The sequence below is a fragment of the Macrotis lagotis genome, chromosome 1 (assembly GCF_037893015.1).
Source record: "Macrotis lagotis isolate mMagLag1 chromosome 1, bilby.v1.9.chrom.fasta, whole genome shotgun sequence".
Lineage (NCBI taxonomy): Eukaryota > Metazoa > Chordata > Mammalia > Peramelemorphia > Peramelidae > Macrotis > Macrotis lagotis.
The window spans coordinates 44451760-44467764 of NC_133658.1; the positions used below are offsets into that span (position 1 = coordinate 44451760).

The 16005-nt window shown below is 49.2% G+C and overlaps 1 protein-coding gene across 1 annotated transcript; it reads right to left on the reverse strand.

Moving 5' to 3' along the window:
- Window positions 1-5369: 5369 nt before the first annotated feature.
- LDHD (lactate dehydrogenase D) lies at window positions 5370-15615 on the reverse strand. Its single transcript, XM_074199584.1, has 11 exons — window positions 15537-15615; window positions 13989-14101; window positions 13187-13328; window positions 11151-11292; window positions 10623-10782; window positions 9006-9205; window positions 7611-7739; window positions 7309-7436; window positions 7002-7092; window positions 6698-6809; window positions 5370-6383 (listed from the first exon to the last, which is right to left on the reverse strand). The coding sequence occupies exons 1-11, from the start codon at window positions 15597-15599 to the stop codon at window positions 6218-6220; spliced, it is 1446 nt and encodes a 481-aa protein (XP_074055685.1). The 5' UTR covers window positions 15600-15615; the 3' UTR covers window positions 5370-6217.
- Between the last annotated feature and the right edge of the window lie 390 nt (window positions 15616-16005).

The following is a 16005-nucleotide window of genomic DNA, read 5'->3' on the forward strand; positions in this document are numbered from 1 at the left end:
CTGAGTTCAAATGTGGCCTCAGACAATAATAACCTAGCTGTGTGGCCTTGGGCAAGCCACTTAACCCCACTGCCTTGCAAAAAAACCTTAAAGAGTAAGTCAAGCCAGATGCCCATTTCCTTTTATGACTAGACAACCGTACTGATCAGTTAGAACAATATAGTCATCCTGGTTTACCTAGGTATTAGCCAAGCATTTGGCAGACTTCCATGCAGTTTTATGGAGAGATGTGCAGCATAACAGTGGGACTAGTGGATGGATTCACAACTGATTGAATGCCTAGACCCAAAGGGACCTGTGCCATTGGTCCATGGCTAAGGCTCATGTAGATGGTGTCATTCTCAGGTTTGCAAATGATACCAATCTGGGAAGGAAGACTAACACAATGGATGACAGGATCCAGAAATCTTGACAGGCTACAAGCCTGAGCTAAACCATTGTGAGATAAAATTTCATAGGAATGTGTCAAAATAGATTGGGTTTCAAGAAATCAGTTCCCCCAGGACAGGATGAGGCACGGCGAGATGGGCCGTCTGAAGGATCTGGCCAGATCTAAGCACTGAACGCCATTTCCAATCCAGCTGTGACACAGCAGGCAAGGAAAACCCGTGGAAAAGCATATTTAGAATATGGTTCGGTTCTGGCCTTACACTGAGAAAAGTTGGGGATGAGCTGGCAGGGTCCAGAGTAGGGCAGCCGGGGGAGTCAAAACCTCAAGTTGTTACCATATGAGGAGAAGGTGAAGGAAGGAGCAATGTTCAGTCTGGAGGAAATCAATTTTATGGGGCCGCTTTCTGATAGCTCAAAGGCTGTGCAGGAAGGAGATTAGGAGGTTGGCAGAGGGCAGAACAAAGAACAAATGGGCAGCGGCTATTGAAGCCCTGGGCCTGGAGGCAGGAAGACGAGTCCAGATGCAGCTTTAGATGGTTAGTGGCCCTGTGACCCTAGGCAAGTCAGTGTCCATCTGCCCCAGTTACCTCTGAGACAGCAAGTTCACCTAAGTACACAGGGAGATGGGGAAAGGCTGTTGGATAGCATCTGAGCTGAGGAGGAAGATGGAGGGGGAGGGGTAAGATGAGGGGAAGCATCCCAAAGTGGGATGTGCTGCTTTGGGGGGGCCGCCAATTCGCCTCTGCTAAAGGCCTCCCATCCAGAGCAAGGTTTTGACCCCACTGAGATGTGAGCTCCAGGATTTGTGTTCAGATGCAGGCTGGACCAGATGGGTTTGGAGACCCCTTCCCACCCTGATAGCGTGATCCCCAGATCAGTTTACCTGTATTGACTAGTCCTTGACCCCACTCTAATCTGATGACCTCTTGCTGCTGCCTTTTTGAAACGCGTACTAAAAACGGGTAGATGACTTCATTACTCATTTGTTGCTCTGTTCTGAAAGAGAAACAGTTCCCCAGGGAGCGGCAGGGGCAGAGCTTTGAAAGCTTGCTATTAAAGCAAAAGAATGAAGGCTCCCCAGGCCTACTGAGGGGCAGCCGCCTGAGGAGCTAGAGAAATGATCAATCGGAGGCTTCCTCCCAGGCCTGGAAATCCCAGGGTTTCTCTGTCATCACAGAGGATGTCAGATGCGTGAGCTTCTCTTCCTCCGTCTGTCTGTCTGCAGTGCAGACGTCATCCCCAATCCTGCCTGGCAACTGTGTCTCCCTGTTCTATATTTACTTCCCCTGGCAGCCGGGGAAGGAAGCAGCTCTGAAGGAGATCTCCTTGCTTGACCTCTGGACCCGCACCCCATCGGTTGGACTGAGACAGATTGGGGGTAGGGTGAGGCTGGCTTCTGTATGGACGGGCTGGGCCAGAAGCAAGCCAGGTGAAGGGGAGATTCAAGGATGGGGGCCTCGTAGCCTTGACCCTTAAGGAACAGTGGTCGCTTGACGTTCTGGGGCTTGTAACCTAGCCCTCTGGCCTCCAAGGCTTTAGACATTGAAGTCATCCATGCCACAATGACTTGCCCTTTTAGTTAGCATCCCTAAAACCTCCTTTTGGCCCTCTGCTGGGCTGGGCAGCTCCAAGAGCCAGAAAGCTCCCCAGGGACGATGGCCTAAGTCAGAAATACCACACCTCAAGGAAGGATTGAGGGCATTAGTGCTGTGATCTTTCCAGCCACTTTGAGTGGTTTATGAAAACTATCTAAGAGCTAGCCCAGGCTTCTGAAGAGGGAAGAAATCATTCTGCCATCTCTCAGGGATTTAGGGCCTTGGTGGCTCACCTGAACAAATCACCCTAGATGTGTCTGTGTGTGTTTCTGTGTGTGTGTGTGTGTGAACAATGAAGCAGTCTGAGGTTCAAGGGAACAGTCCCATCCATTTGCCTTAAAAGCACAGCGCCCTAACCAGATTTAAATATAATTAGGAAATAAAAATACAGTAAAGAATGCTAATTTGCAGTTTATGTAAGGTTTGGTGACCCTCATTTCTGTAGGAGTTTGACACCACTGATCCAGTCCAACTTTTTTATTTTGCAGATGAGGAAACTGAGGCCCAGAGATAAGCGAATTTGCCAAGATCAGACAGGTGGTCACAAAGCTGGAATCTGAATGCAGGTTGTCCAGCTCCAAATCCAGAGCAGGGGTTGTTCTCTTGTTTTTACTTAGACTACAGCTGCCTCAGTTTGAAGGGCTTGTGGGCTGAATCTCTGATCTGCCGAAGCTCTACTATAGCTCCAGGAAGAGCGCCGTTAGAAGCAACACCTAGGAAGGAGGCATCCAGGACCCCCAAAGCTGGGAGGGGATGGACCCCCTCTAATTATCAGGCAGAATCTCCAGGGGTTGAGGTCACTGTTGATCTTTCCTTCTTTGGGAGGTCAGATTCTAGCAGCAGGTATCCTAGGGAAGGCTCACCCAGTGGAATTCTTGCCCCGTGTTTCTAAAGCATTGGCCTAGTGAACCAATGCCCGCACTGCCCACAATCAAGACCTGGCTTGGCCCAAGACTGGGAGAGGCAGAAATTCTCACATGGAAGAATGAGGGTCAAATGTAGCAGAAGCCAGAGGTTTTCCCAGGGGTCATAGCACGGACTGGTAATCTGGACAAGACTGCAGAGGAGAGTGTAGGGACTGGACCCTGGAGGCCAACTGAGGCAGCGTGCTGGGCGTGGGGTCAGGCCACCTTGGACGACGCTTTCTGGCTCTCCGATACTGAGCAAGACCATCTTAATGACTCAGTTTCCCCATCTGTGAAATGGGTAGCGTGGCACCCACTTCCCGGGGCTACTGCACTTAGTGAGGTCATGTTCCCAAAATCCTTTGCAAACCTTAAAGCATCATGTAAATGTTAACCGATGTTAACTGCTTAGAGGAGCGGAGGCTCCAGGAAGGATGTCGGCACCTGCCTACAGGTGTGTCCTCCTTAAAACTTAAGCTGCTACCTCCCCTGCTGCCCCCCATCCCTCCCCGCCTGGTCTTAGTGCCTCGAGCTGTGCCAATAGTCGGGCCTTCCCAGGAGGAAGAGAGTAGCCTAGTGGGCAGAAGTCCTGGGTTCTGAGTCCGCTTAAGATGATCCCAGCATGGTTATGGGCACATCACTGTTTCCTCATCTGCCCTTGGGTTACTGGTTTCACTGCTTACAAAGGGTTGTTATGAAGAAGATACAGTAGAAATCCTTAAGCATTAAATACAAGCGATTCATGATTTACAGATGAGAAACTTGAAGTGGGATTATGACTAATGAAACTTGGACAAAATAACAGGTACTATTCAGAACAGCAGGATTTGAACACAGGTCTGCTTTCCAGAACCAGCAAGTGGGCTTTCCACTAAAATGTGGAGAACAAATTACTTACTCATATTCCGGCTGCCGGAGAAGCTGCATCTGCGCCTCCCACCAGAAAAGCCAGGAGAGGCCCAGACAGGTGGGAAGGAGGGGGGGAAGAGAAATCCCAGAGTGAGCCAGGCCCAAGGATTTCAATGACTCCAAAGAAACAGCCGTCATCCACCCCCCCCCAACTCAGTTTGCCCAGTAGGAGGCCTCCCATCCCCTGCCCTGTCCTTCAGGAAGCCTAGGACTGCCAAGAGCCCTAGATGAGCTTTACTCAGGAAGAATGGGGTTTGATTTACATCTCAGGCTGGCAGGCCTGGGCACCGGCAGCTGCCCTGATCTCTTTCCAGTGTACTGCACACCCTCTGGTGGAATATGATGGGAATAGCCAGCCCAGCCTGGCAAGGAAAAGCAACTAGACCAAGGGTGGACTTTTCCACAAAAGAGGGAAGGGCTTCTTTAATGATGGATGAGTGCCTTGGAGATAACTGGGGGCCACTGGGCCAGTCTGTCAGAGGGGAGCTCAGTTATTGGAAGCTAAAGAAACTGAGTGGGACCATGAAAAATCCAAGTAATTAAAACCCATCTTTCAGGGAGGGGTAGGATGGTTGAGAAATACAGCATTTTATCTTAAGTGCATCCTCACCATAGCTACCCACTGACACAGACACACACAACTCTCTCTCTCTCTCTCTCTCTCTCTCTCTCTCTCTCTCTGTCTGTCTGTCTCCCTGTCTCTCTCTCACACACACACACACACACACACACACACACACACACACACACACTTCCTCCCTCCTACCATCCTCTTCCACCATCTTGGTTGGATGGATGTTTGAGAGGTTTTTTTTATTTGATTTGATTACTGAAATATCACTTCTTTCTCAAAGGGGATACATTTATTTTAGCACTAGGAGGAACCTTAAATAACTACGAGTCCAATTATCTTACAGATTTAGAAACTTCACTTTAGAGAGGAGAATTTGCTAATTAGTGCAAGAGATGGGTGTAAGGACACAATTCGAATGCCTACTCAAATGCTCTTTCTACGACCACCCATTGGGTTCTCTTCTTATATAATTGGAACTGAGATCTTAAAATACATATTGGTATTTCAGTAATGGGAAAAGAGAGGGGATTCCTTCAGAATCACTGAAGAGCACTCAAAAGTCAGAAATCATGGATTCTCTTTGGCTAGACTGCCTAGGCACCAGAATCTTCCTCGATAAAATAATTGTGTAGAAACTCCAGTGGCTTAGTAAGGACAAAGTGTTAACAAGGCCCTGGCCAGGAGACAGTTCTAGGGTGTTGTTGAACCCCTATAATTATAATGTTCAGAACAAGAGAGTTGACTGATAGACCACTGTCCACTGACCTGGCCAGACCAGTTTTAGATTATGTTTCCCTCTGGGCATCATATATTAGAGGAATATTCAGAGCAGAAGAAAACTGACAGGGCCACTCTGTGAGAGAACTTGGAGGGGGTGAGGGGTCCAACATTTATATGGTCCAACATGGACCCCTTACCCCCTCCAAGTTCTCTCATAGAGTGGCCCTGTCAGTTTTCTTCTGCTCTCAGTGTTGCAGAAGGATTAGTTCTGTGTTGAGTGGTAGAACTGATTCTGATAGCTGGACGTTATAAATTTTGGACCAAGGAAGAACTTTATCTAATAACCTTGACCCCAAATGGGATGGACTACCTTGTGAAGTAATGAATAGTCTTCCAAGGGTAATTGGATGCTTCCTCCTAAGGGATATCAAAGAGGGAATTCCCATCTGGGGCAGGAGGTGAGATTCGATGATGCTCCAGCTCCTAAGAGGGGATGTTTCCTTTTCCAGAGATCTCAGGAGCTCTGGTGGCTTTGTCCCCAGACCATCCCCTCCTCCCCAACTGCTGTAGCCTTTCCCTCATGAGGTCACTTTAGTATTTTAACATAAGCCACAGAATAAGAGGAAGAAAAGGCTGGGACCCTAAGCTGGGGAGAAACCAGTGGATACAGGAGGCAGCCTGATCCTGGTTTCCCCACAATTTCTAGAATGATGAGGCTGGATAGGAAATATAGAGAAGAGAGAGTCTTAGAAAAGGCAATTCTAAAAATCTTTACTTAGAAAAATCTTGATAGGCAAACAGGTCAGGCTAAGCTGGCCAAGACCAATCAGCAGGAAGCCCTCCCCTGTGGTTCTACCCCTATTTCCCCAGGATTCATAGGGGTAACCAGTGGTTTGGGGTCTAAGGAGACTAAAGCCTTTGCCACACTCACAGTCCACCCCACCAAATCTTTTTGAGTTGATTAAGGCGTCAGATGGCTAAGACGGCCTCTGCCAGGACCACCCACTATCCTAGTCGATTCCTTTGTTCTCATCTCTGGCCTCATTTTTACAGCCCAATCCCTGCCAGGAGAGCAGCCTCTTGACCAGCGCATGAGGTCGGGAGTTAGCAGAAGGACCCGGCCCTCACAGCACTTTGCCGGGGTTCATGAGATTCTTGGGGTCCAGGACGGCTTTGATCTGCCTCATGGTCTCTATTCCCACTGGACCAATCTCCTCCTTCAAGAGTTGGCGTTTGCCCAATCCGATGCCATGCTCCCCAGTGCAGGTCCCATGCATAGCCAGGGCATTCCTAGGGTACACAACCCGAAGCAGTGACGTTAGTGGAGCCAGTTGAGATGGACTGGCTGAGGCCCCTCAAGAGATCTCAGGATCTTCTAATTGCTCACAGGAGCTTTGGTTGTTTCTTCCATGTTTGGCAGTAGGCAGGACACAGGGGTCAAGGGTGTCTCTCCTCTCCTTCCTCCCAATCCAGGATCTAGCTCATCCAATCGCTTCACAGACAGGGAATGGGTCCTCTGAACACCACATCCTAGGAGTCCCTGAGGCTCCCATCTATCTGCTCAAATTTCCCCCACCCCACCTGCCCTCCCCAGGGTCTCGTACCTCCCCAGCTGTTTCACAAACTCTGTTACTCGGTGGTATTCATCAGCATCCTCAGAGTTGAACACTAAGATGCAGTGGAAGTTTCCATCGCCAACATGGCCAACTATGGTACCTAGGAAGGGAGAAAGAAATGGCTGCCCAATGCCAGACATTGCTCTCTGTGCTGGGCCTCCCCATCATGCCCATCCCAACCCTCACCCCCTGACCCAGTCTCTCCTTCCTGTCTCTTAACTCCCCTGCTTCTCTTCTGGTCTGGAAGAGGTTGGGCCCCTGGGGGAATACACAGGAGGGCTGGGGAGATCACCTGTAAGTTCAGAAGTTTTCAAATCCTTCTTGGCCTGCACCATAATCTCTGGGAGCCGGGAAATGGGAACACAGACATCTGTAGAATAACCCTGAGTGGGTGAGGGATACAAATCCACTCAGATCCATTGATGGCTGCCGCTGGCTTTACCCTCTCCCCTTCCTTCTCGAGCCCAGGAAAAAGACTCCCCAGGGAGCTTGCATGGGAAATGATGGATAAGGTCCTAGAGCATGGGTAGAAGGGAATCTGCCCACTCCCTCAGGGCTTGGGGAAAGGTGGGCCCTCCTTCTCCCACCCCTGGTCTCACCTTGCAGCCGGGCCTAAGAGCCATGGTGGCATACCAGGCGTTGTGCCGAGCTGTCCATAGTCGGCTCCGCTCCTCCGGCTCCTTCGACCATGCAAAATGGAAGCTTCCATTCTGCCGGGTGATCTCCTCTGTTAGGGGATCCTTGTCAGCTAAGGCCCCTTTAGTTCCCCTTCAGGACCTGGGGAGATCCTGCCCCAAGACAAGCCACAGACCTACAGGACTGACCTCTGGGGGTCTGCTCATTGGGCAGGGACTCCCACCCTGCACATCGCCGCCCTCCCCAAAGCCAGAAGAAGCCTTACCTGTCCTCTGCAGCTGCTCCTCCAGTCCTTGCTGAGAGCCATGGAACTCCAAGAAGAGGGTGGGAGCTACAGCATTGGTCAGACCACTGTACTTATTGCAGGCATCGATCATGACATCGTCCAGAAACTCTGGAGAAGGGGTGATGAGGTTGCAGGGGAGGGCAGGAAGAGATGGGTGGAGAGGAGGCAAAGAATCACCTCTTTTTCCACCCACCCATATAATCCCAACACTTAGCAGGAAGTATCAGCTTAAGAAAGCTTGATCATTGATTGGTGAATCTCATAGAATTATAATATTTAGTTAATCATTAATTATTTGCAGTGAGCCAAGCACTATTTGGGACGAGACATCTAGACCAAGGGCTCTTGAGCTAGGGTCTTAGGAGAGATTTCAGGAGTTTTGAAAACCTGGGGGTTTTGAGCTTTTTTTATAACCATTTCCACAAAGTTGATTTCCTTTATAATCCTCTAATTTTTTCATTAAAAAAATTATTCTGAGAGAGGATTTATTGGCTTCACCAGACAACCCTGTTCTAAGAGGCCAACTATCCGGTTTTATCAATGGAAACACCAAGCCCCAGGGAGGCCGCATGATTAGCCCTGGATCATAGAATACACGTCAGAGCCAGCATTCCCAGTGAACCCACAAATTCTGACTCCAGACCCAGTATTCTTGGCACATCAACTAAATTCAACATGAAATCGTGCAAAGTAGCCTATATGTGATACAAATTAGAATGATGGTGAAACATGGCGGCACATGCCTATAATCTCTGCTACTGGGGAGAATGGCTGGGGAGACTTGCGCTTAGGAGTTCTAAACTGATTGGGGGTCTATAGTAAGTCTGGCACCAATATGCAGAGTCCCTGGGGGAGGGGGAAAGTGCTTCTAGGTGGTTCAGGGCAGTATTAGAGCAGGTTAAAGTTTCCGTGTTGATTAGTAATGGGAAAGGATCCACAGGAGACCTCAGCACTTCTGCCTCACTGAGTGAGATAGAGAGACCCAGTCTTCTCCTCCCACAAAAAATAAAAATAGGGCAATGAATAGCAAGGGAGCTATTAGTCTTATGTTCTCCAGTACAGTGAGAAGCTGGAAGGGATGAGGACAAAGCATCCTGGAGGGGAAATGGCTTCCCCAGGTCACACTCCTACTTAGCAGTAAAGCCTGATCCAGGGTTCTTCTGCTGTCCCACAGTCTCCTGAGGGTGGCTTGAGTTCTCCTAGACTTGGGACACCTGATCTCAGGCACTGATCCCCAAAAGGCTTAACCCGAGATGGGAGCCCCTGACACCAGGGAACTTCTTTTCAAAGCTCTCCAGCTGGGAGGGACGGGATTGGGGGAGAGGGGCCCCGTCTTCCTTCCGACTGAGCAAGCCCCCTGCCCCTAGCCCTCACCAATGCGTGCCACAGGGACTCCACTCTGGATTATTTGCACAGTGCTATCCACAGCGGCCTGGATGCTGGGGAAGGAAGAGACTGCTGCCACGGTGGCCTCAGGGATGCCATGAAGTCGTAGTGTGGCCGTGGTGATGATGCCCAGGGTTCCCTCTGAACCCACAAACAGTTCTGTCAGGTTGTAGCCAGCTGAGCTTTTCCTGGACCCCCAGAGAACACAAGAATGGGGGTCAGCCCCAGGGTAGTACCTACATGAAGATTCTTAAGAAGAAAAGAACAAGCTGGAAGGGACCTTGGAAGCCCTTCAGTCCAACCCCCTCATTTTTACAAAGTAAAGATTCATAGAGGTAAAGAAATCTGCCCAGTCACCAGTCATAAGAAAAGTGGTTCAGTCAGGATTCGAATCCAGACCTGCTGGCTCCAAATTCAGTCCTCTCCCCAATATACAATACTCCCTTCCTCGGGAATCAGGCATGAGCTGTCCAGAACTCCGTGTTCTAACCAATCTGGTGGCCAACTAGCAGCCATGACCTGATCTATTTAAGCCTGGACTGAAGCAGTCCCTTGACTTCCCAGTGGCTGGACCAAGGTCTAGATCTCCAGTGGATCACTGTCCAAGAGTGAGGAGAGATCATCTCCTCAATCCCTTCCTTTTACCAATAAGAAAACTGGGGTTCAAAGAGAGAAGGTCTCTTGTTGCAAGTCTTACAGCTAGAGAGTAAGAGAGCTCTAACTCAAACTCAAGTCTCTTGGCTCCCAGACCAAGGACCTTTCCAGTAGACCAGACAATATTGAGAGCACAGGGACTCTGTCACAACTGCTTGGTCAACACCGAGGCCATCTGAGGCCAAATATATGTTGACCACAGCCATGGAAGTGGAAGAAAAAGCAATAAAACAATCGGGATGGAAGAATGAAGTTGGAATGGCCAAGCCTGTCCCCAAAGAAGAAAGTCTCCTTTCCCGGGGGGGGAGGGCAATGCTACATAGAATATCATGCTTTTTTTTTTTTTTTTTTTTTGCAAGGCAGATGGGGTTTAAGTGGCTTGCCCAAGGCCACACAGCTAGGTCATTATTAAGTGTCTGAGACAGGATTTGAACTCAGGTACTCCTGACTCCAGGGCCAGTGCTTTATTCACTGCACCATCTAGCCGCCCAAAGATCATGCTTTTTAAAAAATATATGGTAAGTTTTGCTAAACTGGTTTTATTTCCTTTTTTTTTATTATAAGGGATGGATTTCCCTTATAAGGGGAGACATATTGGGGACATGTTGGAAAATACAGGTGATAGAAAAAATCGTTATCTTTTAAGATTGATAGTTTTTCCAAATATGAGGCCGTGCCAACCAAAAAAGGATAAAGCTGGTCAAAGATGAGAAAGAAATAGAATGCTTTCCAAAAAATCAGATGAGAAATGACTTCCAGTTTATCTGCTGATGGGAGAATCTATATTATTTTATTCTTTGTGACTGTGACTGATCCAAAAGACAGGGAAGAAGGGGTTAGTCCCTCAATGGGTTCCATCTACCTACTGGCTCCCGAGGGCTGGTTGGTGCCTTGATTGCTGAAGGTCCTGACCTTTTCAATACCCCTTTCTACCACTGCACCCCAACTCACCGGAATCGGCGGCCTTGACCTGAAGTGTGCAGGATCTGCCCATTTGCCAACACAACTTCCAGGTTGATAACATTCTCCAACATGGTGCCATAACGAACAGCATTAGTACCTGAGGCCCCAGTAGCAGCCATGCCACAGAGGGAGGCATCAGCTCCTGGATCTGGGAGGAAATCGTACATGGGAGAAAGGAAACAAATTGGGAGAGGGTGTGGAGCTCCCAAGAGGTCTCAGGAGGAATCCAACCCATTGGTTTTGGGGGGCTGGGCAGCAGGTGATTTGAGCCCTGCCCATTTGTCTAGTGTCCTGGAAATGGGACCACACAGTTTGAGAGAAAATTATCACCCTCGAGGCATAGGTTGGGGCAAGGAAAGAAGCAGAGCCCAGCCATCCTCCCGAAAACACCTACAGAACCCTTCATCAGTGTCCTTGTAGAAGCCAGTTCCCTGAGATGGGAGGGAAGGAAACTTCATGGCATCCCCAGCACAAGAAGAAATACTCTAGATTTTGAGCCTAACCCCGAAGTCATACCCACTGGGAACCAGAGGCCTGTATCCCTCAGGTAGGAGTTAAGGGCTTTACGGGTGACCCCAGGCTCCACAGTCACTGAAAAATCATCCACATTGAGATCCAAGACCCGGTCCATGTGAGTGAGGTTAAAGCAGATGCCACCCTATCAGAGAAGAAAGAGAAGATGGAGAATGGAAAGGGATCAGATGGGTCTCCATCTGCCCCCCCCCCACACACACCCTTAAGTTTTCTGGATGCCTTCTACACACTCTCTTATTGACTGATAGATGCTGAGACCTTTGTGTCCATGAGATATGAGGGAAGAAGAAAAGAAGGGTAAGGGAAGGGGTAATCCCAATGAGGACCCTAGAAATAAAAGCTCTAGATTAGAGAATACCCCCACAGAACAAAGCTAAATTGGCACAAATTTTGAGAAGAGACAACATGATTGTTTCTAGAATCCCTAAACCTTCCACTGCCCCCTCACCCCAGGTTCTGCTTCTGACAGAAGGCCAAGGGCTGAGGGGTAGAGGAAACAAGTTGTGTTCTCTGACTCCAATTTGAGAAGCTCAGGGCGGTCCTCCAATATATTAAGCTTCCTTAGGGGGTGGCTAGGTGGCACAGTGGATAGAGCACTGGCCTTGGAGTCAGGAATACCTGAGTTCAAATCCAGCCTCAGACACCCAATAATTACCCAGCTGTGTGGCCTTGGGCAAGCCACTTAACCCCATTGCCTTGAAAAAATCTTAAAAAAAAAAAAGCTTCCCTTAAGAATCCAAGATGGTGTGTCAAAAATTAGAAAAAGACCATCCTTAGAAGGCAGGAAACTGGTCTGTTTATCTCTATAAAACACTTAAATTCTTACGTTTATGACATTTTGAAAAGTGAGAAATTCCAATGTTTTCGATGCCTATAACATATTTGATAACTAAATAAAATATCAAATCAGAATAGAAGATAATTGGAGAGTTGTCTATTCTGACATGGGACAGACCTAATGGATAGGTTAGAGAATCATAAAATAATCTGGGTCACCTTTAGAAAAAAAGAATCCATGATGATGATTGATTTTGCTGGGGGGGGTTCTTTTAAAATGTTTTTTTCTTTGCTATGAGAAATGGCTCTCTGGCAGCAGGGAAGGAAAAGAATCAAGTGGGAAATGTAAGTGATAGACTACATATGTTTTATTAAAAATCAATAAAAAATATTTTTAAAAAAGAATTCATCCAATGTAAAGATGATCAGATTGTTTCCTGGGGGGGGGGGGAGAAGATAGGAGGGTGTGTAAAATTCACAACCTTACCAAGAAATGAGAGGTAGAAACTGCTATTGGATATAATTGGAAAATAAATGAAATATTAATATAATAAAAATTTTAAAGCAAAAATAAAAAAATTCGTGATGAATCCATGAACTTTTTTTTAAGTTGCTCCCTCCCCTCATTTTTTTTACTCTGTCACATCTAGGTCATTTAGAATCTTAGAGAGATGAAGTGATTTGCCCAAAGGCAGGACTTGAACCTAGGTCTTCCTGGCACCTACGTCAATTCTTTTTCCATAATCCCATGTCCAAGTAATGTAGCTAATCAGTACAGAGGAGACACCAAAGCCAGGACCTGCTGCCTTTCCTCCCTGAATTTCATTTTGTCTCTGTCTCACTTTCCCTTCGGGTCAGCACAGACCAGCGCAGGTATTAACCTATTGGCCCTGTGACTCTCCACCTAGAGTTCTGTGCTGCTTAATTATCTAGGGCTCCTGGAGCAGGGATCATAGTTGCTGGGGGGTGGGAGAGGTGGGGAGGAGGAAATAGCAAGCTGCACCAGGTAGGGAGAAGGGGTGTAAAAGATAAATCTGGGAAGTGGCAAATGCTGAAGGAATGGAGTCCACATCTTCCTTTAGCCAATCAGAGGTGAAGGAGAGACAGATTCTTGGGTAATAAGAGTCCACATGGAGGAAGGGGTCCTAGAGGAATGTGGGTGGTGGCAAGGAGCAGTCTCAGAGATGGAGGCAGAAACTGACCCCTCATTAAAGAGACCCAACCCCGGGCCCTGACCATACCCTTATAGCAGTGACACCACCTTCCAGTCCTGTCCCAGTGCCAAAGGGAATAATGGGAATTCTGTGATCATGGCACAAGGCTGCCAGCCGGCTGACCTGCTTCACATTCTGGGGCCAGACAACTGCATCTGGGGGGCTGCACCTGCCGGAAGAAACAAGACTGGGGAGGCTGGCAAGGAGCAGCCCCAAAGAGCCAAGTTCTCAGATTCCAAGATGGTTCCCAAGAGGGTAGTCTAGGAGTCCAGGAGCAGAGGAGAATATTCCTGAAATAGGAGAGCAAAGGGCCACCTTCTTCCCTGGCATGGTGAACTTTGGCTCCATCTTTGGCAGGGGTTCCAGGGAAAGGACTTCAGGAAGAGACTTGTGTAACTAGGAAGAAGCAGAAATGACCCCCAAAGACTTAAACCACACTCCTAAAACCTTAGGTCCCTCTTCTGTCAAATCCTGAGCAAAATAAGCGCTGAAAACATATCAAAATGGGTAGAATAATGAACCAGACCCATCGACTATTGTACAGACAAACTAAGATGCAGACAGAACAGACATCCCCAAAGTTACCTGGCTGGTTCAAAGCAGATCCAGGTACAGCAAAACCAGAAATTGGACGAATCAGAAAGGAGAGGGGAAGCAGAGGGCCTGCAGAAGGGACTGGAGGACAGACAGCAGGGGAAAGAGCCCAGGGGCTCTCATGACCCTGTGACCATTCCGACTCACCTGTCTGCTAGGTTTAAGGCTGAGGGGGCCCAAGTAGTTGCAGAGGACTCAAGGGCACGCATGGTATGGCCGTCTGTCCTTCACCTACCTGTGCATAGACTCATCATGACCGTGCTGTTCAAGAACCACAGCTGCCGTGGACACATTAGGCTCCCCCACCACTGCCTTCAGTGCCTCCACAAAATCTTCACTGACTTTTACCTGCAGGGATCATAAGGAGGCAACACCTAAGGATCCTGGTACACCTGAGCTCTGGTGGGACCAATCAATCCATCTGCCAGTCAGCAGGAATTTATGAAGGACTCAGCCAGATGAAAATGAAATAATGCCTGCCCTTAAGGAGCTTCCATGAGGGATGTTAGAGAAAACAGAACTTTGTTTTGTTTTGTTTTAATATTTTATTTGTTTTTCCAATTATACACAACAGTAGCTTTTACCAATCATTTTTTGGCAGAGTTTTATGTTTTGCAAGTTTCTCCCTCCCTTCCCTCTCCCTCTGACAGAGAGCTATCTAATCTAGGCTCTACATTTATAACCATGCTAAACAATAGATCCTTAGAAAGAAGAATCAGATCCAAATGGAAGAAAGAAAACATTAGAGGGGATAAATGACATAATCCATAAGACAACTTTTAAACATTGCAAATAATAAGCTTTGATCATCATTTAAACTCCACAGTTCCTTCTCTGGATATGGATGGTAGAAAATAGAGATTTGTTCATTAAAAGAAGTAACTTTACTTTTTTTTTTTTAAGGTTTTTGCAAGGTAAACAGGGTTAAGTGGCTTGCCCAAGGCCACACAGCTAGGTAATTATTAAGTGTCTGAGACCGGATTTGAACCCAGGTCCTCCTGACTCCAGGGCCGGTGCTTTATGCACTGCGCCACCTAGCTGCTCCCCAAAAGGTCCATTCTTATATCCCCCACTGTCCTAGCACCAGTATTCAATAAAATCTGCTGACAGAGGCACAGCAAATAGAGCACCTGCCCCAGAGTCAGGAAGACCCCAGTTCAAATCCGACCTCAGACACTTGCTAATAGCCTAGCTGTGTGACCTTGGCCAAGTCACCTCACCCCCATGTCTTGCAAAAAAAAATCTGTTGACAGAACGGGATTCTGTGTCTTTTAAAATGGCCACGGCTTAAGTGCCAGGTTCTGCCGGTTAGGCAAGGAAGGGATCAGAGGCTCCGGGTGTGAGCCCTAGGGCGGCCTCAGAGAGCAGTGCGGCCACTCCTCCGAGTTGTGAAAAGAGAAACAACAGCCCCAGAGTTCAAAGTCACTTAACCGGAAAAGCCCCTGGCCCGTCAGGGGATGCCCCTGGCACAGTCGGGGGATACCCTGGCACGAAACCTTCCGCCAAAGGAACCCTACTTTCCAGGCCAAGTTCCTTTCGGGAAATGTGGCTAGGGGGCCTCTCCACTGGACTGCGGGGAAGCCATGCCAGGCTTGCCAAGGGTGCCAGGGGAGGCTGGCGCTGCCCAAGTGGAAGAGGAGGACTTGGAACCTTAGCAGCTCGTCCTGCCCCGCTCCGAGAGGAGCCCTGGAGCCCCCCCAAGGGTCCAGAGCTGCCTCGGGGGGCGTGGATGGCTGCGGGGGGCCTCGGGGCCCCCCGCCCCGCCCAAGCTCGGGGGCCTTACCTTGGAGCAGTAGCTCCTCCAGGGGCCCAGGACGCGGGCGGCTCCCCGGAGCTGTCCGGCCATAACGGGGCGCTGGGGATCCGAGGGCCGGGGCCGGGCCAGCGTCTCATTGGCTGCTGCGGGGGGCGGCCGCCCGGGACAGCGCGGCTCTTAAGGTCGTCCGGCCTCCGCCGGCGCCGCCCCTGCCGGCTCGGCGGCCCGGGGAGTCCGGGATCCGCAGCCGGGCCCTGGCGGGGAGCTCCCCATCGCGGGGCGCCCGGGGCTCCCCAAAGGCACGGAAACCCCCGCCGAGCGCAGCGCGGCCGGGACAGCGCGGAGCGGACTAATAGGGACGGACGCATCTGTCGATGCTTGCTTCCGTTTGGATTTGAGTCTTCTTTCTAAGGGTCGAGGTCAATGTCACTAAGCGGCCGCTGTGCTCCAGCTGGTAGAGATGCAGAAGCCTGCCGCCCCCCGGCCCGCCCCCCGG